At 44.0% G+C, this 27071-nt stretch overlaps 8 protein-coding genes across 12 annotated transcripts in view; 4 read left to right on the plus strand and 4 right to left on the minus strand.

Annotated features, from left to right (window-relative positions):
- LOC115768912 (homeobox protein aristaless) overlaps window positions 1–5177 on the plus strand; it is a 56226-nt gene extending 51049 nt beyond the window's left edge. Inside the window, exons 5-8 of the mRNA XM_030713641.1 lie at window positions 372–546; window positions 2584–3277; window positions 4175–4326; window positions 5140–5177. Of these exons, the coding sequence (XP_030569501.1) occupies window positions 372–546; window positions 2584–3277; window positions 4175–4326; window positions 5140–5177 (1059 nt within the window). The remainder of the gene's footprint in view (window positions 1–371; window positions 547–2583; window positions 3278–4174; window positions 4327–5139) is intronic.
- Window positions 4895–6430, minus strand: LOC115768924. The gene is made up of 2 exons (XM_030713660.1): window positions 5264–6430; window positions 4895–5206 (listed from the first exon to the last, which is right to left on the minus strand). Exon 1 carries the CDS (start codon window positions 6244–6246, stop codon window positions 5431–5433), a length of 816 nt encoding a protein of 271 aa, XP_030569520.1. The 5' UTR covers window positions 6247–6430; the 3' UTR covers window positions 4895–5206; window positions 5264–5430.
- A 639-nt stretch (window positions 6431–7069) lies between these two features.
- Window positions 7070–9288, minus strand: LOC115768923 (N-chimaerin). Its single transcript, XM_030713659.1, has 4 exons — window positions 9056–9288; window positions 7834–8997; window positions 7674–7779; window positions 7070–7593 (listed from the first exon to the last, which is right to left on the minus strand). The coding sequence occupies exons 1-4, from the start codon at window positions 9138–9140 to the stop codon at window positions 7422–7424; spliced, it is 1527 nt and encodes a 508-aa protein (XP_030569519.1). The 5' UTR covers window positions 9141–9288; the 3' UTR covers window positions 7070–7421.
- A 424-nt stretch (window positions 9289–9712) lies between these two features.
- LOC115768919 (myosin-2 essential light chain) lies at window positions 9713–12616 on the minus strand. Its single transcript, XM_030713651.1, has 3 exons — window positions 12524–12616; window positions 12413–12440; window positions 9713–10740 (listed from the first exon to the last, which is right to left on the minus strand). Exons 1-3 carry the CDS (start codon window positions 12524–12526, stop codon window positions 10328–10330), a joined length of 444 nt encoding a protein of 147 aa, XP_030569511.1. The 5' UTR covers window positions 12527–12616; the 3' UTR covers window positions 9713–10327.
- Window positions 12617–12948: 332 nt separating this feature from the next.
- LOC115768913 (protein will die slowly) lies at window positions 12949–15331 on the minus strand. 2 transcript variants are annotated; one of them, XM_030713642.1, is made up of 4 exons: window positions 15194–15331; window positions 14554–14858; window positions 13864–14489; window positions 12949–13783 (listed from the first exon to the last, which is right to left on the minus strand). In XM_030713642.1, the coding sequence occupies exons 2-4, from the start codon at window positions 14813–14815 to the stop codon at window positions 13595–13597; spliced, it is 1077 nt and encodes a 358-aa protein (XP_030569502.1). In that variant the 5' UTR covers window positions 14816–14858; window positions 15194–15331; the 3' UTR covers window positions 12949–13594. The 2 variants fall into 2 exon arrangements, with proteins under 2 accessions (XP_030569502.1, XP_030569503.1); XM_030713643.1 differs by lacking the exon at window positions 15194–15331 and having other exon boundaries at window positions 14554–15162.
- A 2547-nt stretch (window positions 15332–17878) lies between these two features.
- On the plus strand, window positions 17879–21718 carry LOC115768918 (alpha-tocopherol transfer protein). Its single transcript, XM_030713650.1, has 5 exons — window positions 17879–18130; window positions 19570–19729; window positions 20221–20302; window positions 20376–20803; window positions 21415–21718. The coding sequence occupies exons 1-5, from the start codon at window positions 18034–18036 to the stop codon at window positions 21542–21544; spliced, it is 897 nt and encodes a 298-aa protein (XP_030569510.1). The 5' UTR covers window positions 17879–18033; the 3' UTR covers window positions 21545–21718.
- Window positions 21719–21894: 176 nt separating this feature from the next.
- Window positions 21895–22819, plus strand: LOC115768921 (cytochrome P450 4d2-like; the record flags this gene model as incomplete). Its single annotated transcript, XM_030713657.1, is given in 2 exon segments — window positions 21895–22387; window positions 22443–22819. Coding segments are annotated over 2 exon segments (783 nt in total), but the record flags the coding sequence as incomplete, so codon positions are not given.
- Window positions 22820–23459: 640 nt separating this feature from the next.
- On the plus strand, window positions 23460–25676 carry LOC115768920 (cytochrome P450 4ae1). Of its 4 annotated transcripts, XM_030713655.1 has the most exons (5): window positions 23460–23498; window positions 23871–24053; window positions 24134–24599; window positions 24667–25190; window positions 25241–25676. In XM_030713655.1, the coding sequence occupies exons 2-5, from the start codon at window positions 23882–23884 to the stop codon at window positions 25621–25623; spliced, it is 1545 nt and encodes a 514-aa protein (XP_030569515.1). In that variant the 5' UTR covers window positions 23460–23498; window positions 23871–23881; the 3' UTR covers window positions 25624–25676. The 4 variants fall into 4 exon arrangements, with proteins under 4 accessions (XP_030569515.1, XP_030569513.1, XP_030569514.1 ...); XM_030713653.1 differs by lacking the exon at window positions 23460–23498 and having other exon boundaries at window positions 23788–24053; XM_030713654.1 differs by lacking the exon at window positions 23460–23498 and having other exon boundaries at window positions 23788–24053; window positions 25244–25676.
- Window positions 25677–27071: the final 1395 nt, after the last annotated feature.

Genomic DNA, 27071 nt, shown 5'->3' on the forward strand with positions numbered 1-27071 from the left:
TAATCTCGTTCCATTTCCATTTCGTTTCAATCCACTCAGCTTCGTTTCGTTCCATTTGATTTGATTGTGGCACTTGGCCGGGCTTTGCCATGCTCTTAACCTATGAACAAAGGCTATCACATATTATATAACTCAGTAGAAGAAAACGTTCGAAAAAATGCGTTTTTATATGGAAAACTTTTTTAAATGCGAATAACGTCAACAAACCCAGCAATTACGAGCATAAATCGTAGCTACTTTTTTTTTTTTGAGCCAACTAGGATTCGGTTTACGTTAAATAAAATGCAGAATTGTAAACCCGATTTACAGTCGTAACCAAATGCACTTGAACTGGTAAAAAAAAAATTGGTTGTTCTTTTGTTTATTTGCAGGTCTGGTTCCAGAATCGACGGGCCAAATGGCGCAAGACCGAAAAGGTCTGGGGCGGCAGCACCATCATGGCCGAATATGGACTATACGGGGCCATGGTGAGGCACTCGCTGCCGCTGCCGGAGACGATACTCAAGTCGGCCAAGGACAACGATGCGGTGGCACCCTGGCTACTAGGTATGGAACAGAAATGTAAATGCAACAATCATATCGCAAACTATCAACTATGCCACACACACACACACACACACACACACACACATACACGCGCGCGAAACGCCCCAAAGCCAAAAAGAAAAGAAAACCAGGCCAGAACTTATCCCAGGCAAGAGCTCCTGCCCCTCTCGAGCCCCGTCCCCCTTTACAGTACGTAAGTCGCATTGAATTGAGGCAGCTTTAATTGAATTTTCAGCGAGACAAAGAGCCGCAGCTCGGGGATTATAAAATGATATACACACACACACACACACACACACACACAAACGTATATAGATATATAACTCTGGATATCCTGTCCAAATTGTGAGCATATTTGGCGTGCATGTCGCAATGGACGGGTCGCATCTTTGGCTCAATCGGCAGTCCTGTGCTTTTTGTCGTCATATGTTGCGCACATTTCCTTGGCCCTTGCCTCAAATGACTTTGCGGATTAGCGAGGCGCACTGCCAGGGCAGGGTTATGGGCGGCGGGGAGGGGTGCAGGGGGGGGTTGGCATCTGCCCCTTATGCCACACGGCAATTGACAAGTGCTTTGGTTAACTCTCGGGGGTTGCTTTTGACTTTTATTTGTTAATAATCGCTTAATAAATGCAAAATGCACACACACACACAAAATGCCAGGGCGAAGGGTGAGCTTAGCTAGGGATACGAGGGAGGGGGGTTAAGGGGCAGGGGTTGCAGTTACTGCTTTAATTTGGCATTTATCGTTTATCTAGGCGCATTGTTAGAAATGTTTTGCAGGTTTTATTGGCACTTGTGCCATTGCCATCCCTCCCCCTCCCCCTCCCACTCCAACCAACCCCCCCTGGCACCCTGCCACCCTCAGCGGACATAATGCTTTGGGTGTTTCGCAAATTAATTCCCAAGTAGCACCAGGGCCGTGCCGCTTAAGTGGCTTAACGGCTCAGCTTTGAGGTTGGCACCGGGCATTTTTCATCTATTCAATATTCGTTTCCATTTCCATTTTTTTTTTTTTTTAATTAAGTATGTGAATGTCAAGTTAGTTGGCAATTGATGCGTGGCCAACCAGTTAATAATGCTCAAAATGTTATCTGCCATTCAGTTTGCGAGCGTAATTTTCATCGAGTTATGACTTGGTATACCATTGGGGATTAGTTTCGGGCATGGCAGTCCTTATGCATATGCTGCTTAAGCGAGTTGTGATAGGTTTGAACCATCTGTTAACTCACGTCAGTTTAAACCCCATTCTGATCCGAGCTGCAAGCTTTAGATGAATATAGCCAGAGCGTTAAAGTTTTTCGGTTTTAATCAGTGTGGCAAGCTTAAAGCTTTGGGCGAGCTTTGTTGCATACACTTAAAGCTCTTTCTGTTTAACGGGGTCAAAGAGAGGGCCGACTTGTTCCAAATTGTAACCAGTTCGAGGAGCTTTAAGATTTGAACTTAAAGCTTTAAGGCCAAACTGTTTATATTGTTTTGCTTAAACCAATTCCCTAAACTTTCGAATTAAGTGTACACAATCAAATTACGTTAGACTTAATACTACTTGAAAAAATGTTTAAAGTACATTTAAGATATGTTTCACAAGGCAGCTAAGAAAAATTCAGATATATTTTTAGATTAATTGAAAGCTTAAATTGAATTGCATTGACTACAAAGTTCTTTGATTAATCGAAAGATTTAAGATTTCCGTTTGAGTTATTAATGCCAGATTGAGCTTTACGATTTCCTTTTGAAATATTGTACTCAAATAAATGGAAAATAGTTTGGTATTCTTTAGGAATCGCGCTTTCAGAAAATCTCGCTACCCTTTTAAGCTAGGTTAAGCTTCAAGCTGAGCTCTAGTAGTTGAGCTTTAGTAAAAGGAATCGCTGCCACTTTAAGCTAATGTCATTAGCTGTCCAATCCACGCCCCACTCATTCTCACCGAAGCACACGTATATAGATAGAGTCAAGGAAATGCTAAAAAGCTCTCTCTCTCTCTCTCTCTCTTTCTCTCTCTCTGTCTCTCTCTCTTTCTTTCTACTGCCCCTCGCAGGCATGCATCGCAAATCGATTGAGGCACAATCCGCGCTCAAGGACGACTCCGGAGTCAGCGATCACGAGGATTCGGCCGGCTCAAAGTCAGCGCATTCGGATGAGCTGCGCTCGCATTCGCGCGCGCTCAGCTCCTCGACGGAATCTTTGAACGTGGTCAGCCCGGCGCCGAGCAGCTGTCCGACAAACGCTTCAACCGCGCCGCCGACATCAACAACGCCGCACGGCAGCAGCGGCTATGCGGCTGCCTCATCGGCGGCCACAACGCCGACGGGCGCCACCACCAACAGCTCCGGCTCGCCGCACATTGAGCTCAGCTCGCCCTCGCCGCAGCAGACGCAGTTGCTCCAACAGCAACAGCAGCAGCAGCAGCAGCCGGCGCCGCCGCCGCCAGCAACACAGCTCTACTCTGTGGCCACGCCCAGCTATCATCCGCTGCTGGATGCGGCAAATGCAGCGGGCGCCGGCGCCGCCGCCTCCAGCAAGGATTTCCATATGATTATGAACACGGCCGTCGCGGCGGCTGCTGCAGCTGCTCAGCACCAACACCACCAACAGCAGCAGCAGCAGCAGCACCAGCAGCAGCAGCATCAGTCGGCGCCGACCGCCTTGCCACATCCCGCACTGCATGCGCATCATCTGTCTGCCGCAGCGGCAGCTGCCGCGCTCATGGAGCACGATCCGGATGCGTTTAGGTAAGCTTCAAGCTCTCCAACTCAGTTGCCCTTCGCCAGCTGAAAGGAGTATATCCGTTCTCTTGCTGTTCGTCTGTCCGTTCGCATGTTTCTTTTAAGCGGACACACATACACAAAGCTGTGCTTCTTCTCTCGTCAGGCTCATACTATGTATGGAAATGTAGCCTGTATTAACTTCGGCACTTATAGTCCGATATTTGTGAAACTTTGTGGACTTAAACTTCGTTTTAGATGCCCGTTAAATGAAGTATTCTTGAACTGTTTATACTCTTCCATAGTCCACACGACAAGCTTACTGCATGTAAAATTTATCGATATTTATCGATATTGTGAACATTAAATAAGATATCGAATAAAAGGATTAAGTAGTTTTATAAAATCTTTAGTCCCTGGCCCTTGTAGTTTCCGAGATCGAACTTCCAAACAGACAGACTGAAGGCATTTTCGAAGAGCTCTAATAACAGGTCTCAACAAAATCGATATTTATCGATATTATGAAAATGAACGCAATAAGATTCGTTTCGGGCTTTAGTTCAGTGGGTTTTTGGTTTAGGCTTTGCAGTTCTGCACTCAAATCGTTTAGGTTGAAAACCTGGAGACAAAACCTGGAGACATATTCGATATCAACTACAGTTTGGATGCCCCAAATTTTGGATGAGGTTCGACAAGCTGTTCCTTCTTATAGATCAACTTAGGAAAGCTCAACTTAAAAAAATCAAATCCACATCTTCTAAAAATGGATCTTAAAGTATTCGATAAATATTCGATGAATCGAAAACATAGCAATCGATCAACATCTGCTTATGAATTTGACGGTTGCCAGCTCTAGTTGGACTGCGAAAGAGTATTGCGCAGTCGGGCATAACCGATATGCTAATGTGTTCTCTCATGTTGCAGGAACAATTCGATAGCCTGTCTGCGCGCCAAGGCGCAGGAGCATCAGGCGCGACTCCTCAACAATGGCGGCCTCTTTCTGCAGGTGCGCAGCTTTGCGGCACAGGCCCAGGCCCAGGCTCAGGCTCAGGCGCAGGCACAGGCGCATGCCCAGTGTGATATGCTTAAAAGCGAGGAGCGTCACAACAACAACAACAACAACAACATCAGCAGCAGCAGCAGCAGCAGCGCTTATCAAATGCTGCAGCTGCAACAGACGGTGGCAACGGCAGCGCCCATCAAAATGGAGCTGACTTCCGGCGGCGGCAGCCACGCCTCCAGCGAGGATGTCTGACGCCAGGCAGCGTTGCCAGACAGCTATCATATGCCAAACTAACTGCTGCAAGAACAGTTGTATTTTTAGCTATATAGAGAAGCACACAATCCAAATATATACATATATATATATATTTAGTATTTTTTTTGCATAGATTTAAACTATTTATTGTCGTGCTAGTAATCAAAATTGCAACCAATTAATTAATGTCTTCATCTGGGGACGCCAGCGATCTTGTGTAATCCAATATGACATGATATTATGGCAGCTGAGTGTCAAGAATGTAATATTTTTAATAAAACGCATAATCAACATATCAACCTTCGGTCTCTTCGCCATATTTCAATTATGTTTTCTATATATATTTTGTTTTTGTTTATATGCTAATCGAATAAACTAACTGCTGGCATAAAAAGCCGTTAGGCCAAGCGCTGCCAGACTTTAGAAAGTGTTAGTGCTGCTCTTTCAACTGTTATACGTTGGCTTATTGAGACCTAGATGGCGCTGTGCGCTCTGCTGCGTGTCGTAGCAGTCAGCAAATTTGACTTCGATAAGAATTTGCTAAGTTTCGATAAACAGACTTCGATTGAGTTTTTCTATCGAATTTAAGTAAATCTTTTCTAACGGTTAAATGGATGTTCTCTCTTGACAGATCTACAATCCTGCTGGATGCTGGCCGAAACTGGATGATTCTCCTGAATTCAAGCAGAGCTAAAGATCTGTAAAACCGATCGTTAATATGCGATTTAAATATTGCAGTATTCTCTTTAATTTACGAATTGGTGCAAAACCGAAGTTTTGCGTGGACACCTTATTGGCGCTTTCGCTGCAGAGAATTTGGACTGTACATTTTGCCTTGATATTAACTGATAACAAATAATGGGTTTGCCAAATTGATTTCTAGAACACGCATCTAATAGTTCGCCAAATAAAAATTAAACATTCACTCGTTCATGATGAGGCGCAGAAAACGGCGATAATCGATTTGCTTCTTTGAATTCGTCATGCCGCGCGTAAGGGTGACCAGCTCGGCGCTGCTGAAACTGTCTCCGGTCCGATTGAGCAGGTCCAGCATCCGTTCGTGCGGAACGTAGCCGGTATTGGTGAAGTCCAGACTGCGCAGCGCCTTGATGAACGCATCCCGCTTCTGCATGTCCATGTGGCAGGCATTCTTGCCGAGCGCCTCCAGATAAATGCGCGACTGCTGCAGCTTGGCGGCGGCCTCGCCGTCCGTGCAGAACAGATTCTCCATCAGCGCCACATAGTTGACATTGCCGCTGTCATCCTTCATGGTGTCCAACAGTGCGGATGCCTCCGCCTCGTTCAGCCGTTCGCCTACCGTTGTCAGCATTCGTCGCAATTGTTCATACGGCAGCTTGCCCGTACCGTTCAGATCGCAGCAGCGCAATCCGTTGATCATCATCGCCGCACTGGGCATATTGTCCAGCTTGGCCAGCTCACAGTAGATGCTCAGCACCAGCTCGAAACTGACGCGCGTCGGCGGCTTCACCCGGGGAAACTGCAGCAGGCGCTGCACCAGACACGCCTTCAATTTGGACTCCTTGAAGTGGACGCCCATGGCGCGCAGGCATTCGGATACCTTCAGTATGTCCAGCGCATTGCTGCCCAGCGGCCGCACAAACAATTGAAAGATCTCCCTCAGCTTTATCACATGGGGCAGCGCTGGCAGCAGCTCGGCACATGTCCAGAAATGGCTCACCTTGTAGATGCCCTCTTCCTCATTGACCGTTCCGTTCATTTTCTACAAATTTTATACACTTTTTTTGCCTATTTGTTTTTTAATTCTTTTTTTGTTTTTTTCTTTGATTTTTTTTTAATTATTATTTTATCGCGTTTGCCGTTATGTTTTTGGTTTCTTAAAACTCTCTACTTTCAAATTTTTATGAGAAAATCAAAATTTTGACGTAAATAAATCAAAGTCTGAGAGAGCTGAACTCAGCTGCTTAGCTTTACACATTTGTGATCCAAGCAGCTAAGCCTATGCGATCAATTTTCGCATAACATTCACAGCATTTAAGTACAGTGCTCGCTCGCTAATTGAAACACTCAATCTGCAAAGCTGATTCGAATATATAAGAAGGATTTACACCAGGCGCAACCTAGACTTTCGTCTTAGAAATACTCCACCCTCTTGCCCAGAATATAACTTGCAAGAAATCCTTGATCCTTCATCAAGATAACGCCTTGTACTTTGGCATATACACTCTATTCTATGCCATATTTAAGCCCTACAACTTTCACAGAGATCGCTCTAAAAACTCCTAAGTTCATCAAGAACCCAATCTTGTATAGTCCAGAAATACTTACGCTTCACATTTCCGCAGTAAAAAATAAAAAAAAAAAAACAATAATCAGATGCTGGTAATTTAAATAAATATCTTTATTTATCATATCGATTCATGCTAAACACATTTCAAAAATCTTTCCAAAAAATTCTAGGTAAATTCGTACGTTAACCTTAACTCGTAAAAGGCAATTCAAAATGAAATTATGTGAAAAATTTGAGAGAAAAAAAAAGTAAACAAGGTAAAAGTATATAAAAGTATCGTTTGGTATGCTCTATATAAATATATATAAATATGGTATGTGGAAGGCTCGATGTTGCTGTTGATAATCGATAATCGTTTTGCATTACAATTCTAATAGTATTAATAAATACAAAAAATTTCATTTCAATATCCTAAATTCTAGATTTTTGGTGAATGCATCGAAGATGCGGCAAAATGTTTTAATAAATAAATAAATGCTTGGCTAAAATGTATAAACTAATTAAGGATTGCAAGAAGTGCGTAGAAACGTAGACAGTGATAAAATAACGAAACAGAAAGAGAGAGAGAGTGAGAGACAGAGAGGGACAGAGGGAGATGCACACGCTCTCTCGCTCGCTCGCTCTCCATCGCACGCTGGGCATTGTTATTGCTTGGAGCTGGCAAAGATGGTCTCGCAGTGGGTTATCAACGAGGAGAGCATGAATATCTCCTCCGTGAGATTCGTCATGTGCTGGGGCGTGGCAATCAGCGTGGGCGCAAACACAGTGGCTAGATTGTGCTCATTCATTTTGTTGACCGCATAATGCGAGGCGACGCTGTAAATAGCCAAAATAAAAGAACTTTCAAATAGTACTCTGCACAGACCGGGCAGGTCTGGGTGCGCACACGGACTCACCGCTTGAGATGCTCCAGCATATACTGCAGGCAACTGTAGTGGGCCGGCGGCAGGCGACGCACGGCCTCCGCCATTAGCTGCAGCTGCTCCGTTGGCATCGCATTGCCTGCAAAGAAATCAAATTAGCTGAGGTGAACCCATGCGGGGTCGGACTACTTACGGCCGGCAGCCATAAAGCTGGGATACGCCTGGAACGTGATCAGCGGCACGGGCAGCAGGCGCAGATAGAGCTTAAGTGTGCCCGCAATTACATTGACATTGCCATAGGCCGCCTCGGACATGTCAGTCTTGTCGCCGTCGCGATCGAGCGCCAGCTTAAGGGCATCGATCTCATCGGCAAATCCAGAGACACGATAGATGCCCTCCTGGAGCATGCCGCGTGCCTCCACCTCCTCGACGCAGCGACGGACCACAAATGGTATATTGCATTGATGCAGCTGCACCATGGTGGTCAGATCGGTGCCAAAGACGCCACGGATGCACTTCAAATCTGGCACACATTTCGGCGGCACCAGCTCGGAGCACTTGTTGTGCGCCATAAAGCCGCAGGCATCACATTTGACGCCCTGCGCAGTGAAGCCCCACAGAAAGTTGGCGCAAAACTCACACCAGTTGAGCCCCTTGAAGGTGTGCACCTTAAAATTGTGCGGCTTCTCATACACAAGAGGCATGGGATCGGCGGCAGCTTGTTGCGGCTGCTGCTGCTGTTGTGGCGGCAAGTGCTGGCAGATTTGGCTGTCCTGGGAGGGCGCTGCAGCCGCAGTCGCATCCGTTGACGCAGCAGACCCGTCACAAGCATCTGTTTTGCCCGCACCAGCCATTTTGCCCAGCTCATTGGAGAGCGCGCGCAGCTTGCGGCGATTCAGCGTCATGTAGGGGCTCTGCTGGTAGCAGTTTTTGGTTTGCTGATTAATCTGCTGTATGATGGGGCTGGCGTGCAGCTGCATGTGAAAGTTGATTAGCCCATCGGCGACCATTTCGTGCACCGTCTCATAGTGTTTGTCCTGCTCGCGCAGATAATGCCCATCGCCCGGCTTGTAGAAGACCTTGTAGTGTTTGGTGCGCTTATTAAAGCGCACGCTCAGCGTATGGTAGCCATCCGTTTTGGGACTGCGTCGCACCAGATAGCTGCCATCGCTGGCATTGGCCAGCAGCTGCTCGGCCTCCAGGTGACCCATCACGCCATGGTATTCCGTTCCGTACAAACGCACCGCCTGATTGTTCTCCTCAACGGCGTCCGCGGTGCTCTTGGCCGGCGGTAGTGGCAACGTGCGCTGACAGCGCACAGGATGCGGTGCCGGTGCGTCCAATTGTATTCTATACACTGTAAGAATCAGTCGATAACTACTTTGCGTGCAACACACTCATTGCATATTACTCACATTCTGGCTTCCAGACCTTTTGCACTGGCGAACTTGGTTCGCCGCCACCTGGCAATGTGGCGACTACGCCCGCAGCTTTCGACATTGCAAAAACAAAGCGCAACTAAATAGAACGCTAGGCGCTAATTAAGGAATGCAGTTTAGCACTGTACAAAATGCTTAAAGCTTAAATTAAATGTAACATTTTTGCTTTTGTTTATTTCTATACTGTGGCTTGAGCAGTGTGACCGTCAGATAGCGACAGAGAAAATACCAAAAATAAATAAAATACCATAACAATACTGGCCGACATTGATGGATCGCCTTGGGCGCCACACCTTAATTGCAATCAATCAAATTTATTATATATACATAAAACATTTAGCTAACGTAGCAAATTTGTATTCTATTTCGCTGAGTAAACAAAAACTACATTCGATTTGTTGAAATACCACAGTTGAAATTCAAAATGTTTGCCAATTCTCTTTTGTCTTTGGAGCACTGACAATTTGAGTAGCCCCGACAATAAGCTCGTTGCTACATTACTTCCAGGTTTTTGTGGACGGTTTCAACTTGAATTTCGTTTTGTTTAAGGATTTATTCGAACTTTAGTTAAGTTAAAGAAAACACAAAATATTGTAAGTTTCATATGTTTTTTTAATAACTGTAAGTACGTTTCTTTTGTAAAAAGATCTACTTTCATTCGTTTCAATTATTAAATATATTATTAAATTATTCAAATAAAAAAAAAAAACATGTAAAACTTTGAAATGCGCATTAAAGTTCAATTATACGCTACCCTCGCATATATATCAAATCATTAATTAAGAAATACTTGTTACGATACTCGTTGAAGACGTTGAGTTCCATTATGGGTATGTAGTATATAAAAATCTGTTGGATTATAAACTCGATACATTTAGAATAATACGCAATGTTAACGATGCGACCTCTCCGAGGATGTGCATTACCCTGCATTAAACAACGGTTTAATGTTGTGTGTATGTGTGTGTGTGTGGATGTGTGTGTCTTAGTCATGGGCTTAGTCGCGCTTAAGGTGCGTCTAGTTGTATTTAGTTGGAATCAATTCTATTTGCCCCGAAATGCAAGAATATACAAAAGATACAAATTGATGGCTAAGCGTGAATTAAAAGTGGAATCTTGGAATCTTGGGAGTTAAGTTTTGGCGGAATGAACTCGGCTAGGCTAGCTAACATGGCAGGTGTGTGTTATTGTTACTGTTGTTGTTGTTGCTGCTGCTGCTGCTCCGTTTTGATAGCCCTGCTTTGGGGCTTAGCCGCTCATGACCATGCGCACGAACTCCTCGTAGTTGATGTTGCCCTGCTGATCCTCCATGTTGGCCAGCAGCTGTTCCACCTCCTCGTCGGTTAGCTTCTCGCCCAGCGTGGTCAACAAGTGGCGCAGCTCAGCGGATGATATATAGCCGCTGGCATCCTTATCGAAATGACGCAATCCCTCAATGAAATCATCGGCCGTATCGCCGGAGCGCGCCTTCGATATGGCCTGATAGATGGGCAGAAAGACCTCAAACGAGATACGCTCATCGGGCTTCAGCTGATGCGTGCACTTCTTCACATCCGACTCGGTGGGATTCTGGCCCAGTGCCCGCAGGCACTCGCCCACCTGGCTCAGCTGTATCTTGCCATCGCCGCGGTTGTCAAACAGATTGAACGCCTCCTGGAACTCTGCAAAGATATCAAATTGAATCATAGTTTAGTTATTGATCGCAATACAATCGAATTACAACCTTCGAGCGTGGTGAATGTTGGCTTTACGTGTGCCGTGTAATAATACATGATGATTATATTGAATCCCAACCGTTTGCCTGGCTGCACCGCCTGCTACTGAGTCACTTGGTGCGATGCTGCAACAGATTGCACAACATGCGGCAGCAGCAGCTGCCGTTGACAATATACCCTTGCAGTGGGCATTATAATATTCTCATTAATTGTGTCATTAAATGCAGCCTCTATCTAAATATATATTTAACTGTCAGATATATATATACTACGTCAGTTGATTCGTCTTTCCATATAACAGATTCTCTGCGCCTTGGCAAACTTGATCAGCTCTTGGATTCATTTGATTTTCCCAAATAATGCAAAGGCAAATATATAGTGAGAATGCATATTAATGCATATTTCTTGATCTCATAGAGCTGACAATCGCTTGAAAACTGAGCTGACTACTTGAGCTAAGATTCAACTTCTATTTTATGCATCAACAAACAGTTGACAATACTTTGTGTTCTTCTGCCCGATGGAAGTGCATTTGCCCGTCGGCATTCTGAAGCTGTTCTTGCCAGTTTTGCTGTTGTTGTTGTTGTTAACACGCTTGCAACTGGCCAAAAATGGCCAAAATCAAAAACAACAACACAGCATTTTGTCCATTTAAGGTAAAAACTGAGCAGCTGGAACGTGCTGCAGGCGTCGTCGTGCGTTCGTTCAGGTAAATCAATACGTACAAATGCGGTCAGCTGACGTCACTGCAGCAGCAGCAGCAGCAGCAGCAGCGGCAGCGGCAGCGACTTATCGACAGGCGACAAGCAATTGAATAGGCTTTGATTAAGTTATCAGAATAGCAAAAATTGAACATTTCCAGCGAGTTGCGTAAAGAGATTCGCAATGTCATACAGCCGGGCGACACTTGGCGATTGGAAGGGGGAGGGATGGGCCCAGGGCCATGCGCCAATGTTGACCCACAAAAGCCGCCTTAAATGGCAGCCGTCGGTTGTCGGTTGTTGGCCAACATGGATATGGCCAAAAGTATTTGTTTCTGTTTATGTTTTTGCCTCCCCTTGTTTTTTTTCGGCTGCTGTTCAATGCAAGCGACTGCAGCTGTTGCAGTCGACGCTGAGACGAGCTAGCGACAGTTCGCGCCCGTTGTCCTGGACCAGTCAGTGAGTCAGTCGGACGCATCCTTCAAGCTGTTTGCGGGCGACCTAACTGTAAATCGCTGTTGCTTTGCACGTTCGCTTTGTGAGTCATTGACGCGATCGTATGGCTGCTTTCGTTGGCCCCGTTGCCGCTTTGTGTGTGTTTTATTTTATCAATGATTCATGCCGCACATATGAAGATGTGTAACACACACGCACACACACACACACGCACACGACAGACACAAAGCGGAGGCATGCAAATGTTGACAACGTCTACACAAATACTTGTGTGTTGCTTCTGTTCTTTTGTTCTTGCGTTTTTTTTGCCATTTTCGCTGCTGGCCAAGCTTTGAGTTGGCACTTTGAACTTCTGCGCCCATTTCAAAACCAACACCCACTTACACAGACGCACACTAATGCCCATGCCACACTCGCGCGCACACACACACACACACACACACACACGCACGCACACTCACCAGCCAACTGATCCTCGGTGTAAGCTGCCTGTAATTGCAAAAATAGCAAGAATAAACACACTATAAACTATGAACGTGTCGTTAAAGCAGCAACAATTTTGCCCAACTTACCATATTGATTGAAACGTGGGAAAAACAACACAAAACACGGGATATATTGAATGCCAAATGCACTTAAACCAAATTATTCATTGGCGATGGTAGCTAGTGCAGCACGAGTTATCGGTTGTGTTATCGAAGGTATCGCACTGGCAACATCGACACTGGGCATTGCACATTTTACAGCACTGGCACAGTTAAACTTGTTTCAAATAAAAAGTAAATATTGTAATTGTTTTAATACAAACTTTTTTAATTGTATTAAGTGTCGCCATTTTCATGCATAGATTGTTTTAATTGTATTTAATTGTGCATAAAATCGAAATAAATAAAATTGTTTTGGTCATTCATTCAATTAACATAATATATTCTTTTTGTTTATCAAGATATTAGATACTTAATACATACATAAGATATAACTTTATAGACATATACAAAACCAGAACTGTTCGTAGTCAACATGAATTTGTCATGCATTCTTCAAAATAATAAACAGAACAAAAACATATTTTGGGGATTTCCAAAGATTTTCTTAATTTCCTAAGCACAAATGTCCCCTAAACAAGGAATATTAATAATAGAATACGTTTTAAGAAATGAAAAGTTGCTCAGTTGGTAAGGTTTCTAACAGATCATACACAAAAACTAAAATTATGATTATTTTTTGTTTTATTTTAAATTTACATTCACTTGCACGCTTGCTCTTGTTGATTTTTTATGTGTGTGAGTTGTGTGTGTCGATTATTGCTTAAATTTAGTTTTCAATTGTGGTAAAAGGTATAAAAATTGAAGGATTTTCAGTATGTTTCTTTTACTGGCCAATACATTAGCTAATAAATATTTAAATATACACAACTGCAATTGTTTTGCAATTGTAACTTAGAATGTTTCTTTTTGCTAGTGCTGCGAGCCTGAATAATGTTTTACGAGTACTTTTTTTGTTTTAATCAATTAAAAAAAAAAGGTTAATTAAACGTAATTGGTTTTTAAAATAAGATTATTAAAGAAATGTGTGTGTGTGTGTGATTTTGTGTGTGTGTGTGTGTGGTTTGTCGTTGTTGCACAATGCGATGGCAACCAGCTCTATGTGTCCGACTTCCACAGCTTTATGGTCTTGTCATTTTCCAGCGCAGCAGAAGCTATTATATTTTCTGTGGGATGGCAGGCGGTGCAGAGCACAGTGTCCGTGTGTCCCTGCAGCTTTTGTACAACCTCTTTGCTTTGTAGATTCCATATGTAAACCATGTTGTCCTCGCTGCCGCTGACAATCCACTGTGCCAGAGCAAGAAAAGCAGAAAAAATGAAATGCTAAATTTAGGATTTGTGCTCAGCGTAAATCAAATTGGATGTACCTTGCCGCCGGTAACGGAGAAGTTGGCAAATATGCAATACTTTTCGTTCTTGTGGCCCGTGTAGGTCTTGAGGCATTTACCCTTGGAGTAGTCCCACAGTTTCAGTGTATTGTCCAATGTGGCTGCCAGTATGTATTTGCCGTTGGGCGAGAATTTAACAAAGCTAACGGGCGGATTGTCGTCATCGATCAGCGTCTTCAGGCACTGTCCGCTAGCCGTGTCCCAAATGCGGCATAGACCATCATAGCTGGAGCTAACAATCAATGAACCATCACGATTGAAATGCACCGCCGAAACGGGATCCGAATGGGCGGGTAGAGTTTTCAAGCATTTGCCGGTGCGCACGTCCCAGATGCGTACGCTCTCATCAAAGCTGCCCGATACAATCAAATTGGATTGCGGATTAAAATTACAGCAGAACACATAATTGCTGTGGCCCTTAAGCGTTTTCAGGCTCTTGCCGGTGCTCAGCTCCCAGACTTTAAGTGTTTTGTCATCGCTGCCGCTGACCAGCAGACGCGAATCGGAAGACCAGGCCACATCGCTAATGCCCAGCTTATGGCCGGATATGGTCTTCTCAAATTTGCCATCATATGCGCCCCAGATCTTTATGAGTTTGTCCGCAGCTGCAAAATACGATTGTTGAAATGAATTGCTTGGGGATTGACAACATTCAAAAAGGCAACTCACATGAGCTGGCAAGCCATTCGCCATTTGGGCTGAACTTGACCGCAGATACGGCCTTGGTGTGCCCGGCAAGCGTGAATTTCAGCGTATAATTGGGCTTGACCGACATAGAACTCTTGTTCGATGTTGTGTTCGAGGATGTCGATGACGCTGAGCTGGGTTGCAGCGTGTTTGGTCCACTTGGCGCTGTTGGCATTGGCTGCGGCGGCTGCTGCTGATGCACAACTCCGGGATGGCCAGTGTGCACGGCTCCAATGGGCACCATGGCGATTATTGTTAACGCTTTCAACTAACCTTAATGTTTGACTCTGCAAAAAAAGACGGACACAAGTGCACAACACACGCGTTTTACGTTTAAATAAAATGCAATTTGCCTAGCGGCAACAACAACAATGAAAACAAAAACAAGCCAACCACGCGGTTTTTTTGGTTATTGCCAATCACTTGGTCTCCGGCGGGGGGAGGGGAGAGCGCTGTTAATGCTCTCGTGCGTGCAGAGAGTCTGCGCTGCTGCTGCTGCTGCGACTGGTTGCAATTTTCTTTTTTCACCCTCTCGCTCGCTGTTATTGTAGCGCGGCGTGCTTCTTCTTTTTCGTGGCCGTTTTACAAACAGTTTGTTATTATTGTGCGGCTCGATAATTACCTACAGCCAATGTTGGCGCCGGCTTCGTTTTGTTTATAATTTTGCTATGGGCACAGTTAGCAGCTTTGTTCTTGCTTATCTTGCAACAAATGCAATTTGTTTGCTTTTTTGCCTGCTTAACTTTGTGGCACGTGCTTCTTCTTTCCACTGCAATGCGTGCGTGAGCTAAAACATGGCGCGTACTTGACAGTTGATGACAGTTCACGGCTGTTCACAGTGTTGAGCAGCGGCAGCACCATTTTGACACACAATACACTGGTAGCTATAACACATGTACCATAGCTGCTTGCTATAAGCCTCATTTTCAAATACACTAGCGCGCCCTATTTACCAAACATTGTTTGTAATCTGGGGCATATCTATTTCTAAATAAATATAATAGTAAAATAGTAAGTTGACTGGATGTTTGGCTGACTCAAGTGCGATATTTGGATTGAAGTTTCAAATTGCTCTACATTTTACCAATACTGCTCTCCAGCAGCCTTCTAGTTCTTGATAAAAGCCATATTGAAAAGGGCCATATTCAAATATGGTGGTGATTGTAAAGTGATTGCCGCAAGTATTCAAATAGGTTGCATTTTGCTGACTGTTTGGTCAGTTGCGGCATCTGCACAATCGCCAGAAAATGTTGCAAGTCTTGCACAATCAAAACACACACACACACACACTAATGTGCGAAAACTTAACCTGCAAATGAGTTGTAAAGTTCCGAAATGATCGATAATGACGCAGGCAATTTTTCAAATTAAAAAAAAAGCTTGATAAACCAATTGATTATGGGCATATATGTGTTCTTGTTTCTTATTGAATAAGAAGATTTTCAAACACATTGATTCGCCCACTTGAGACTTGTTAACAAAAAAACACTTGAATTTGAAGTGCAAATATTTAAAATACTTTACAACTTTTACATCTTTTTAATGCTTGCTAAGTAGTTAAACTTTAGCCACTGGTTCTAAACTAACGTGTTTTTCCACTCTCTTGTTTGACTTGGCATTCAAAATGGTGGCCAACATTTTGAGCGGCTTTTTTGTTTTGGCGCACTTTTTGGTAATGCAAAAGTTTCAAATACCAATGTTTGCGTGCGTGTGTGTGTGTGTGTGTGTATTTGTGTTGGACAAGGTCAAACAGTTTTCAATAAAAGCAACAGCCATAACATTTTACTTGGTGTCATGTGCGGGGTCTTTTGTTTTTTTTTTTTTAAGCTGGCGCTCGTCTATTTTATGACTGCATTAAATATACGAATACGCTAAAAATTATGGAAATGCCCAAACCAACTTCTCAGCTGAAATACCCTATATCACAAGAAAATGTAGACCAAGTGTGAATAATCCGTCTCAGTTTTGACTGTTTGGAATAATCCGAACAGTTTACATTACATTAAATACTCTCAAAGTTAAAGGGGAACTTTGATTAGCCCAAATAATTCTAAAACTCTCACAACAAGACGAACCGTCACTCTTAAAGGCTTGACGCTTTTGTATGTAAAGCTGCTTGGCTGTCTACTAACGCGCTCTCTCTCTCTCTCTCTCTCTGTTACGAACAGAATTAACTGTATCGTAAGGGCATCCACACTTCTGCATTTCGCCGATAACTGTACTGTGTCGTGTTGTAGTTCCAGTTTTTACCACGCATTCTGCAAAAGTGTCGCTTTCGACAATCGTTGTTTTGTCTTCTGCTTCTGTTTCTGTTTCAGTGTCTGTCTCTCTGTCCCCGCGCTGCTTCTTAATATTTGACAGTTTACTTTTAATACAAGATGTCTGTGTGTTGTTGTTGTTGTGTCGCATAGTTTAACTTGCGAAACACGTAGAGCCGACGAGGCGTCAGCGGTTGGGCGGAGGGAGGGGCAGCAGCGACGGGCATAGCAAGTGGAGCGCATACGAAAATTGTTTGCCAATGTCGCGATAAAACGCCGACAACTACATAAAAGCATAAAATGTAAGACATACACTCGACTAGCACATACCCTGTACCAATATGTGAGTCCAACTTTTGTATTATTACTCTTATTTGCATAAAGTATTTGGTTTTTAGCCGTGACGTCTGCATCAATATAAATTTGATGACTGAGCGTCTTAATTTCTCTGCGCATCCAGGCTAGCCTGTTGTGCGTGCTCTATGCTGACATAATATACCTTGTGCATCGACTGTATAGGGTATTGGAAACGTGCAGAGGTGAAACACAACAACGCGGATAAAAGAAGTTAAATGCGGCCCCTGCACGCATACATATGCGAAAGGGGCATGGCCACATGTACGCTTCATAGAACACACAGACACACACACACGCACGCACAGCCACACACTCGACCTTCCGGCATATGAAACAATTGCAAATAGGTTACGTAAATAGCACAACGGACCAAAAAAAAATGGACAAGCTCTGCATGAAAAGTCAGCCAAGCCGTCTGCAATCCCGCTGCGTCAGTTTCTCACACGCACACATGCACACACACTCACACACACATGCAGCCGGTCCGAGCAGCTGCCTATCAGCGGGAGAGGGCGGGCGACAGATCTTGAGTCGTCGTACGGCGCGAGTGCAATGCCTTAAGCCAAACTTACAAGCTGCACGCCCGCTGCCGCTGCCCGCACCCTCTGCTCCAACACAATTATCGTTGGGCCACTTTGTTTTGTTTTTTTTGCGAGCACTGGCAACGCCATGCCAAGAAACTTCACACACAAATCAGTTGCAATCGCGAATTAGCGTCGCACAGACGCGCTTTTTATTTTCTCCCGCTCGAGAGACGCCGACTGAAGCTTTGGCACACTTTTCCTGCTCCTTTGTTCGTTTGGCTTCTCTTCTTCTTTTTTTTTTTTTGAGTTCGTTCTGAAGCAGCATGGTGCATAAACAGGATAATGAACAGCTGATGGCGCAGCGTGTGGCCGAGCTTCAAAATTTGATTAAGGCGCAGCCGCAGCTACCCCACAATATTTGTACGTAACAGGATGTGTGTCAATACTCGTGCAAATATAAGCAACAACAAATCAGCTAAAAGAAAAGAAACATTCTATGGGATCCTTTTGACCACAATCAAAAGAGATTGAAGCGCAGAAATGCTTGGGAAAGCGTTTGTCTATATGTAAATATGAGGGCTGCTATTTCAAAATTATCGATAAATCGGTTAACGGTTCGAACCGGTTCGGTTCTAGACCAGCCTTGATACATACAGAGTCCAAGTTCCGATCAAAGTAACGCTCAGTTCATAAATTATAAAATTGTAAGCAACGACTTAAGTTTAGTTCTTAATTACAAACTATTCTTAAATAGTTTCAACTTAAAGGTCACATCTAAGGCTGAGTAATTATTGAATATCAATGGAGGAAACAAAGGTGCTAAGTGAAAAATGTGTTTGAGCTAAACTCTAGCCTATATTTATTCATATATTTTCTAGTGCTACGCAAAAACTTAAAGCTCAGCTAAAATCAATAGGGGAAGCAACGATCTTAATGAAGCGCTAAGTGGAGCTTGTCCACCTAGAATTATGAACAAAAGTTTATCTCCTATCTATTATATTAGGCTTAAGAATGGGCCCAGATCTAGGCTGGAATTTGTTTGTAGGAGTTTGTTGATCTTTTGATTTTAATTGGAGTCATTTGAGAAAATAATTAAAAAGATTATTATGCAAGCAAATTTGAGACAATCAAAGTAGATATTAAATTTAAAATTTTGGACTTCAGTCGAAACAATCATTCCATGTAATATTAAAGTACTTTTCTATCTGGCAGTTCCCAGCAAATTGTAGCCCATTCTCAGTCAGAGCCAGCGCGACTCTTGAAATCTAAGTGGAAATCTAACTAGCCGTAACCCATAATCAAAACATAATCACATTTAAGTATTTGATTGCCAGCATTACGTAAGCTCTGTCCAGACGGTATTTGGCAATTAAATTGTGCTTAGATTCGTGCATTAAGTAAGCACTTGACTAAATGGACTAGCACTTTAGTCAGCTATATGTTATGATACCCAACGAAAGTGGGCAATAGGGTATAATGGTTTTGTGCAAATGTATGTGACAGAGGGAAGCATCTACTCTCCTACATCTACTCTCCTATATTTCCTAGATCCTTGTCATATGATCATATTTAAAGCCTGAAAATTGCCTCAAGATCGGACTATAGGCACCGAGGCTTATCAAATTTGCATTTCTAATGCAATGAGGGCTTAGGGCAGGGTATTTCCTAGTCGGGCACTGCCGACTAGAGCTATCTTGATTTCTTTGTGGGTCAACTAACTTGAATTGCGGCACGAAGCCAGTTGCATAACTGGCTGGCGACCACATTAACCACAACTAAATTGCACCTTTTATTTCTCCCCCCTCCACCATCTCGTTCAACTGCAACTGCAACTGCAACTGCATTGCGATATTTATTAGCGTCCACATTGCTGCGGCGATTTCTGCACACGACGCGCGGCGATGTGGCTGCCGCACAGCGTCTGCTGCAGCTCAACTATGCCATGCGCAACAAGCATCCGCAAATTTTCATCGATCGTGATCCAATGGATGCCAGCTCCCAGCAGCTGTTGCAAGTCGCGTAAGTGCATGTTCGCTAATCTAGAGATGAGCGCGTGTCGCATTTGCCTGAGCACACGACACGACACGACGAAAGCACGACTTTTAAGAACACAACACGCAACACAGTACTTTATTAAATTTGCGTAGTTTCGATTCGGTATTCAGGCTCGGCTGCGCTCAGCATCCAACTACTATATCCTATAGCTGCCATAGAAAGAATCGATCGTAATTACTAGACTAGAGAGTTACTAGCTCTGCACCCATTTTATGGACTTACTCTATGCTTGTCATGTCGTGCCAGGTCGTGTTTGGCATTTTCGTGTTGCTTAGCCACACGAAATTGTAGTTCGTGTCAAGTCGTGTTAGGCTGTGAATAGACTCGTACACGGTCGTGCTCACGAGCACCAGCGAACACGAGATGCGCTCATCTCTGTGGCACGCCCAACAACTGGTTTTTGCACTTTGCGGCACCATCTAATTAAAGCTAATTGTCGTTTCTGGTTGCTGCAGAGATCTGGTGCCGCTGCCCGGCCTGACGCCGGAGAACAACAAGCTGCTATTTTATCGCCTGATTGACCACGATGCGGACAAGGTAAGTGCCAGTCCATTTGAGCCAACTTAACTGTAATTTTCAACTTGCCACTTGCCACTTGCCAATCGGTCAGTTCAATTTTACGGCCGGCATCAAGGTCTTCTTTATGGTCGCCGATTGCCGCTTCGCCACGGAAACAGACGGCCGTTTATCGGACGGAGAGATACCGATCTTCGATATGGCCGGCTATACGCTGCGGCATCTGACAAAGACGGTGCTCAGTTCGCTGCGCGTCTATATGAAGTTCGTTCAGGAGGCGCATCCGGTGCGGCTCAAGGAAGTTCATGTGCTCAACTGTCCAACGTATCTGGACAAAGTGCTCACCGTGGTCAAGCCGTTCATCAAGAGCGACGTCTTCAAGCTCATACATTTTCATCTGCCCAATGCGGATACCCCATACAAGCACTTTCCTCGCGCCATGCTGCCGGAGGAGTACGGCGGCAGTGCAGGCAAAATGTCGCACCTAAAGCAGCAGTGGATGCAGCTGCTCCAACAGCACCGGTAAGCCACAAACAGAACTGCTTCGAACACGGAACTCCAATTGTCCGGTGAAAATTCCCTCTTTTTATACCCTAAACCCATTAAAAATGGGTAAAAAGGAAGCATCTCATCTAAACAATATATATACATTCTTGATCAGCATCAATAGCCGAGTCGATCTAGCCATGTCCGTCTGTCCGAAGCACAAGGATCTCAGAACCTTTAAGAGCTGGAGACTTGGAATGGAGGTCCTCACAGTGCCCACGCAGTATGAGTTTGTTTCCGATAATCGATAAATTGCCTTGTTTCCAATAAATCGATAAAAATCGATAACGAAATCCTTTTTTAGCAAATCTCGTAAGTTTTCAGAGCTAGAGTCACCAAACTTGAAACATAGAGTCTAGAATAGTGTAGCTATAGTATATATCAAGTTTCTTACATCGTCAACTCTCCGCTACCTCCATTATACGGATCGGTATTATCGATTGAGAACAATTTATCAATTGGCATTCGAACAAATTAAAAGTCGATGGGTAAAAGAAGTAAATAACAACTTTTATTGTATTTGTTTACCTTATTATATTTATATGGATAAATGTATTCTATTCAAATTGTTTTCTTTTTTTTTTCAGTGAATATTTAATGGATGCCGACAACTGGCAGCTCAACAAGTGCAAAAAGGGCGCCACGAGCAGCAGCAACAGCGGCAGCGGCGCCTGCAACACGTTGACGCACAGCCTCAAGACGCTGGAAATTGATTAGTTTTAGCCGTATTCATACCTTATTTACCTGTACATTACATATATCTTTATATTGACATTTATACCACAGCTGGGCTTGGATTTAGTTCATAATTGTTTTCCAATAAAAATGCATACAACATGCCGCCAAACTGTTAGTTCGGCTATCTATATCTGTATCTATATCGGTATCTGTATCTGTATCTGAATCTGTATCTATATCGGTATCTGTATCTGTATCTGTATCTGTCATATGCCATATGCCATATGTGCAGGCTGTATATGAGTGAGTATTCGGGAGGATGCAGTGCCCCGCAATTGGAGTCCACCTTCTTGTTTCAACTCTTAGGTTAACGAGCATCATGACACCGGTTTTTAAAGCCATGGCAGCGCATTGAATGGATATTTCGTTTGATGCAGCCAACGCTGGCCAAGAAGCAGGATGCGCTGATCAGCATAATGCACGAGTTTACCGAGTGCATCATTAAGCAGCGACTCGAGGCGCTCGTCAAAGATCAGCAGCAGCAGCAGGAGGGCAACGTTCCGGGTCAAAAGCGTCGCTGGGCGCTGCTGGATGTGCTGCTGCAGGCCACCACGTTGAATGGAACGCCGCTGTGCGATGAAGATATACGCGAAGAGGTGGACACATTCATGTTCGAGGTCCATGACACAACCACAAGCGGCATATCCTTCTGTCTCTACGAGATCTCACGCCATGCGGCCGTGCCTGCAGCGCCTGATCGATGAGATTGATGAGATGATCTAAACGAGCTCAAGTATTTGGAGTGTGTAATCAAGGAGGCGTTGCGCCTGTATCCGCCCGTGCCCATCATAGCGCGCACCTTTAGCGAGGATGTGCAGATACGTAAGTGATGTCATCAAAGGCTAGCAAATTTATAATATATACTCAACCTTGGCAGGCGGCAAACGCATTCCCGCCGGCGCCGATTTCTTTGTGGGCATCTTTGCGCTGCTGAGGGATGCACACGAATTCCAGGACACGACACTTTGGCCGCCACATCAGCTGCATCCATATGCCAATGTGCCCTACTCGGCGGGCCCGCGCAACTGCATTGGCCAGAAGTTCGCCATGCTCGAGATGAAGTGCACCATTTGCAGGCTGCTGCAGCGTTTCGAGCTGCTGCCGCGGCCCATGCTGAGTCATGTCCTGCGCGTGCATCTGGGCCTGCGTCCACGCCTGGTTAAATAGTCAAGCATCATTAATCGTACACGTGCTTGCACTTAATTGGCCAGCTGTTGCGTGCAAAACAAATAACAAAAATCAATAAACGCGTCTATTTGTGTTTTTTTTTCGGCATCAGCTGGCGAGCCAAACAACTGTTATTGTTGCTGTCTCACTTTGTTGCTGTCTCACTTTGTTGCTATCTCCGTCTGTTTTGTTCTCTATGTTAATATACCCTGGCTGCTTTCATTACACGGGGTGTAATGATTTTGTAACATTTTAATATGTTTCAGTTTTTTCGGCTCTTAGCAAATTGACAGTGTGACCATATATATACACATGTATATATATTAAGTACACTTTGGAAGTCAGCTTAGCAGTGTGACCATATATGTATATAAATTGAGTACACATATCGCCTATCGATTTCAATATCGTAACCTGTATGCTGCCTCGTGCCAATATATCGCTGCAGTGCTTAACCTTTATGCTGCTCAACGCATTCGAACTCAATTCATGCATATATGTTCCAATTTTGATATCGTAATAACGATAAAGTAAGCTTTTACACTTAAGCAAGGCTATTACACTTAAGTTGTGTTAAGCTGCAATTCTATATTACAGGGTATTAGAGAGTCGACTATTAGAGAAACCTTGTCGTCGTTGTTATAAAACAGTTTGCACATATACATATTTCGTTCGTGAATAGTTATAGTTGCAAATTACTGCATATCTATTTGCCAAAAATTTATATAATTTTTGTATTTTCATTTAACATGGATTTGTTAAAATGGTAAGTGCGCGCTTTTTGAATAAGCTCTGCTCCGTTCAATTGAAGCACTTTTAATTACGCTTGAAAAATTTAATAGAAAGATTTGTACAATTTGGGAACGCGGTAAGGCGAAAACATTCCAAGTAGAAATATAGAAATATCCTGAGGTCAAATATAACAATTTGTATGCAATCAAGTCTCGACGCAGTGTTGGAAAACAGCACAATATTGAATATGTTTGGCAACAACGGAAATAAACTTAAGACATTAGGAATAGGCGAACTTCTATGATTCTACTAGAAATGTATTGTGTTTAAGCCAACCAAGTAGACAGATTAGAGAATATTATACAAATTTTCTATATGGATTTGCTAAATCCCTTATGCTTTACAGAGTATACAAAGATGTTGCTCATATTGCTGGTGACTTCTTTGGTAGTTTTTTTGCTGCGCTTTCTGTTGCAACTGTTTTGGACGGAGCGCCGGCACCGCCAACAGCTGGAGGGCGTGGCGCCCAATGTGTCCCAGGTGCCGCTCATTGGCACGCTCTGGCAGATGCGTGACTTTCAGCCGGATAGTGAGTAGTTGGCTGATGGCTGATGGCTGATCCAATATCCATCAGGCTGGGCTAACATATGTGTAGTTGTCAAATTGCAGATTTACACGAGAAGTTTGCGGCATATGTGAAGCGTTACGGGCGCAGCTTTGTGGCCACGACATGCGGCCGCATGGTGCTGGTAACCGCCGAGCCGAGGCATGCGGATGCCCTGCTCCTGAGCAAACAGCAGCTGCGTAAGAGCGTCGTTTATGGCGCCCTCGGCGGCTGGCTGGGCAACGGTTTGCTGCTCAGTCGCGGCGATCGCTGGCATGCCATGCGCAAGATCATAACGCCCACATTTCACTTTAGCATCCTGGAGCAGTACATCGAGGTGTTCGACAGGCAGTGCAATGTGCTGGTGGACAGACTGCAGCCGCTGGCCGCGGACAGCAATCGGCCGCGGGCGTTCAACATATATCCGTATATGTGCCTGGCTGCGCTGGACATCATCAGCGAGGCGGCGATGGGCGTCAGTGTCGATGCGCAGCGGAATGTGGATGCGCCGGTCGTCCAGGCTGTCAAGGAGTACAAATTAGTTAACCTCTGGCCAAGCACAAGCCTAACATTTGTTCGTTTTCATGCCTGCTTGCAGCGTGACCAACATACTGGCGACACGTTTCATGCGACCGCATCTGTTGCCGCCGCTGCTGTTCCGCTTGCTCTGGCCCAGCGGTCATCGCAAGCAGTGGAACGGCGTCAAGTGCCTGCACAGCTTCACCGACGACATCATCAGGCGGCGGCGTCAGCTGTTGCTGCACGAGCAGCAGCTGGGCAAACGGTCTGCCCTATTGGATACATTGCTGCAGGCACGGCTCGAGGGCGCACCGCTGACAGACGCACAGATACGCGATGAGGTGAGCACGTTCATCTTTGCCGGCCACGATACGACCACGTCAGCCGCCTCCTTCTGCCTGTTTCTGTTGTCGCGGCATGCGTCCGTGCAGCGACGTCTGTTCGAGGAGCTGTATGCCCACTATGGGCCGGCTCTGGATCGTCCGGTCATCTATGGTGACTTTGCGGATCTGCCCTATTTGCACTGCGTAATCAAGGAGTCGCTGCGCCTGTATCCGCCCATACCGGCGGTGGGCCGTTGCCTGGAAAGCGATTTGATCTTGGGTAAGTACAATATGTTGCGACTGGCTTACTAATTGCGACACACACACCAGCAGGTGAAGCAGATGGGGCAGCTGGGGCACACGTGGTGCCCGCGGGCACCAATGTCATCGTGCTGCTCTGGCAGCTGCTGCACGACGAGCAGCTGTACGAGGATCCGTTGCGCTTCTGGCCGGAGCGGCATTTGGACAGCCATAAAACGGCCGAGACTGGCGCCGCCAGAGCCTGCTCCAGCTATATACCCTTCAGCGCTGGTCCGCGCAATTGCATTGGTCAGCGCTTTGCGCTGCTCGAGCTGAAGACAATTGTCATCAAGATGTTGCGGCATTTTGAGCTGCTGCCGCTTGGCGTCGATGTGAAGCCTTCGATTAAAATTGTGCTGCGCTCCGCCACGGGCGTTAATTTGGGCTTAAAGAAGCGTTCCTATGCGAATTGAATGTGATTTAGTTAAATGCGTGCGCGTCCATAATAAATTGCTTCAAAATGCAATAACTGTATCGGTCATCGATAACTCATCGATTTGTTAGTGCATCAGTGCAACGGCTTATCGATTGCATGCAATACGTGAGAGTTGCCACATCTTTTGCATATAATCAGAAACTGTTCCCGGGCACAGTTTGCTCTAAATAGAATTGTTTATACCTCCACCCCCACCCCCCGGAAAAATATTGCCAATTTTGTTGTTTATTTTGTGTTATTATTTATTAATTTCTTTTTGTGGCAATTTAACAAATAGTACAAGTATTTAGCATTCTGTAGATAGTTAACTTGCTTTGCCCTAAAACTGTTCACACGTGTCCGTAACATTTAAATGGATCTACTTAGTTATAAATTATTATGTATGTATATATATATATATATAAATTTAAATATAGGTACACAAGTTTATTTCACTATTTAATTAGTCTAATAGTTAAATTGAATTACAAAAAAAAAAAAAAAAGGGAATTAGAAAAAACGAAACGAAAAGCAACAAATGATAGAAAACAAATGCGTAACAAACATTTATAACAATTGTGTTTACATTCTCTTATATTAGTTTTGTTTACATCGAATTTAATTAGTTATATATTGTTGTAAATTGTACTTGGCGCTTGTGAAATTGTTGTCCCAAATTTAACAACAATTCGCGTTTGTTATGAAAACCGTTCTTGAATTCAAATTGCGCTCCAAAAATTGTTCACAGTGTAACACTAACACATTCACAATAATTCACCTAACAAATTGTTTACTTTGAGGGGATTGGCCGGACGAGGGGGGGCGGGGGGGGGGGGGGGGCGCCCTCTCTCTCTCTCTCTCTTCCACTCTTGTGTAGAGCATAAAACATTTAAAACATTTTAGATTTACATATATATCCATATATTATCGTATATGTTTAAAATGTTGGTAAAACGTAAATATACATTTAACTGTGCCGTTTGTATTAGACCGTTTTATAAGTGTGTATATCGTATATATATATATATATATATATAAACATATATATATGTAGTTATTGTATGCTTAGGCTAAACATTAATTGGTAACAGTCTTTTATCACGTTTAGTTTGTAGTTTGCCAATGCCAATGCCTCAGAGCCATGGTCAGCGGCACATAGAAGTGTGTGTGTGTGTGTGTGTATATACATGCCATTTAAATATATGTAGGGTATATATATATATATGTGTATATACGGTAGGTAATAATTGTATTGTGTGACTATAAATTTTAATTTAAACGAATTAACAAACACTTTTTGCACTAAATATTCAACTAGTTGCCTATGCATGTGAGTGTAAGTGTGTGTGTGTGTGTGTGTGTGTGTTTCCTACATACAAATTACATTTAACAAAAAAAAGATTTATTTCTATATATATATATGTTTATATAAAAATGTTTAGTTAT

The sequence above is a fragment of the Drosophila novamexicana genome, unplaced genomic scaffold (assembly GCF_003285875.2).
Source record: "Drosophila novamexicana strain 15010-1031.04,08,12 unplaced genomic scaffold, DnovRS2.1 tig00002081-arrow-arrow-pilon, whole genome shotgun sequence".
Classification (NCBI taxonomy): domain Eukaryota; kingdom Metazoa; phylum Arthropoda; class Insecta; order Diptera; family Drosophilidae; genus Drosophila; species Drosophila novamexicana.